The following is a 756-nucleotide window of genomic DNA, read 5'->3' on the forward strand; positions in this document are numbered from 1 at the left end:
TCCTGTTTCTTCAACCTGCCTGAAATTTTGATAAGATATATACTACATACACTTAACACATTCATGATGGAAAAACTTCAAAGAAGATTTGTTGAGCCTGGGATGTATTGGTGTGAGCCTCTCTACACCTAGGCCTTAGTTCAGCTCACATCTGGTATTTTGAGATATAGCAGCTGCCAATTCACAGGCTGATGATGTGATTGAATGCCACTCAGTTTCATAAAAAAAAAATCACCATGAAGTAAATTAGTTTATGTATGAAAAAGAAGAATATTTATTCATAATTAACAAATTAATAAATCTGGCAGACATCCCCTTTTATTCTGTCTTAGGTGTAACTTTTTTTATTTTCAGATTCAATAGAGTACCTACATAAAACAGTACGGAAACGGCATGCATCATTTGAAAGGCTATCCACTGTTGCTGTATCTGGTGCTTCTAAATGCATGAAGGATCAGCAGAAGGAAGATGGCATTGAAAATGTATCAGATATGGAAAGTACAGACATTGATGAAGCTCCTGCATGGGATGATGAAATTGACTCTTCAGAATGTAGAGGTGAAGATGAGGGTGAAGGTATTGAGAAGAGCCATTCAGATGTAAGTTTATATGAAATTAGTAGTTGACAATATTACTGATAGTAACAGCTCCAAAGAGTCAAAGAAATGCAAGCCTGTGATTGATGAAATGTCTTTGACAAGAAAGGTTAAGGGTTGTCTGCTTTTTTAGTAGTATATTTTTGGGTCACCTTGGCCT

General features: G+C 35.8%; 1 protein-coding gene across 1 annotated transcript in view; it reads left to right on the top strand.

The window, feature by feature from the left end:
• The window catches only part of LOC119593941, a gene marked incomplete at its 5' end in the record, with an annotated part of 30,134 nt that overhangs the window by 20,089 nt on the left and 9,289 nt on the right, over positions 1 to 756 (top strand). The window contains 1 exon segment of the mRNA XM_037942960.1: positions 355 to 599. Within this exon segment, the coding sequence (XP_037798888.1) occupies positions 355 to 599 (245 nt within the window).

The sequence above is a fragment of the Penaeus monodon genome, chromosome 33 (assembly GCF_015228065.2).
Source record: "Penaeus monodon isolate SGIC_2016 chromosome 33, NSTDA_Pmon_1, whole genome shotgun sequence".
NCBI classification, from domain to species: Eukaryota; Metazoa; Arthropoda; class Malacostraca; order Decapoda; family Penaeidae; genus Penaeus; species Penaeus monodon.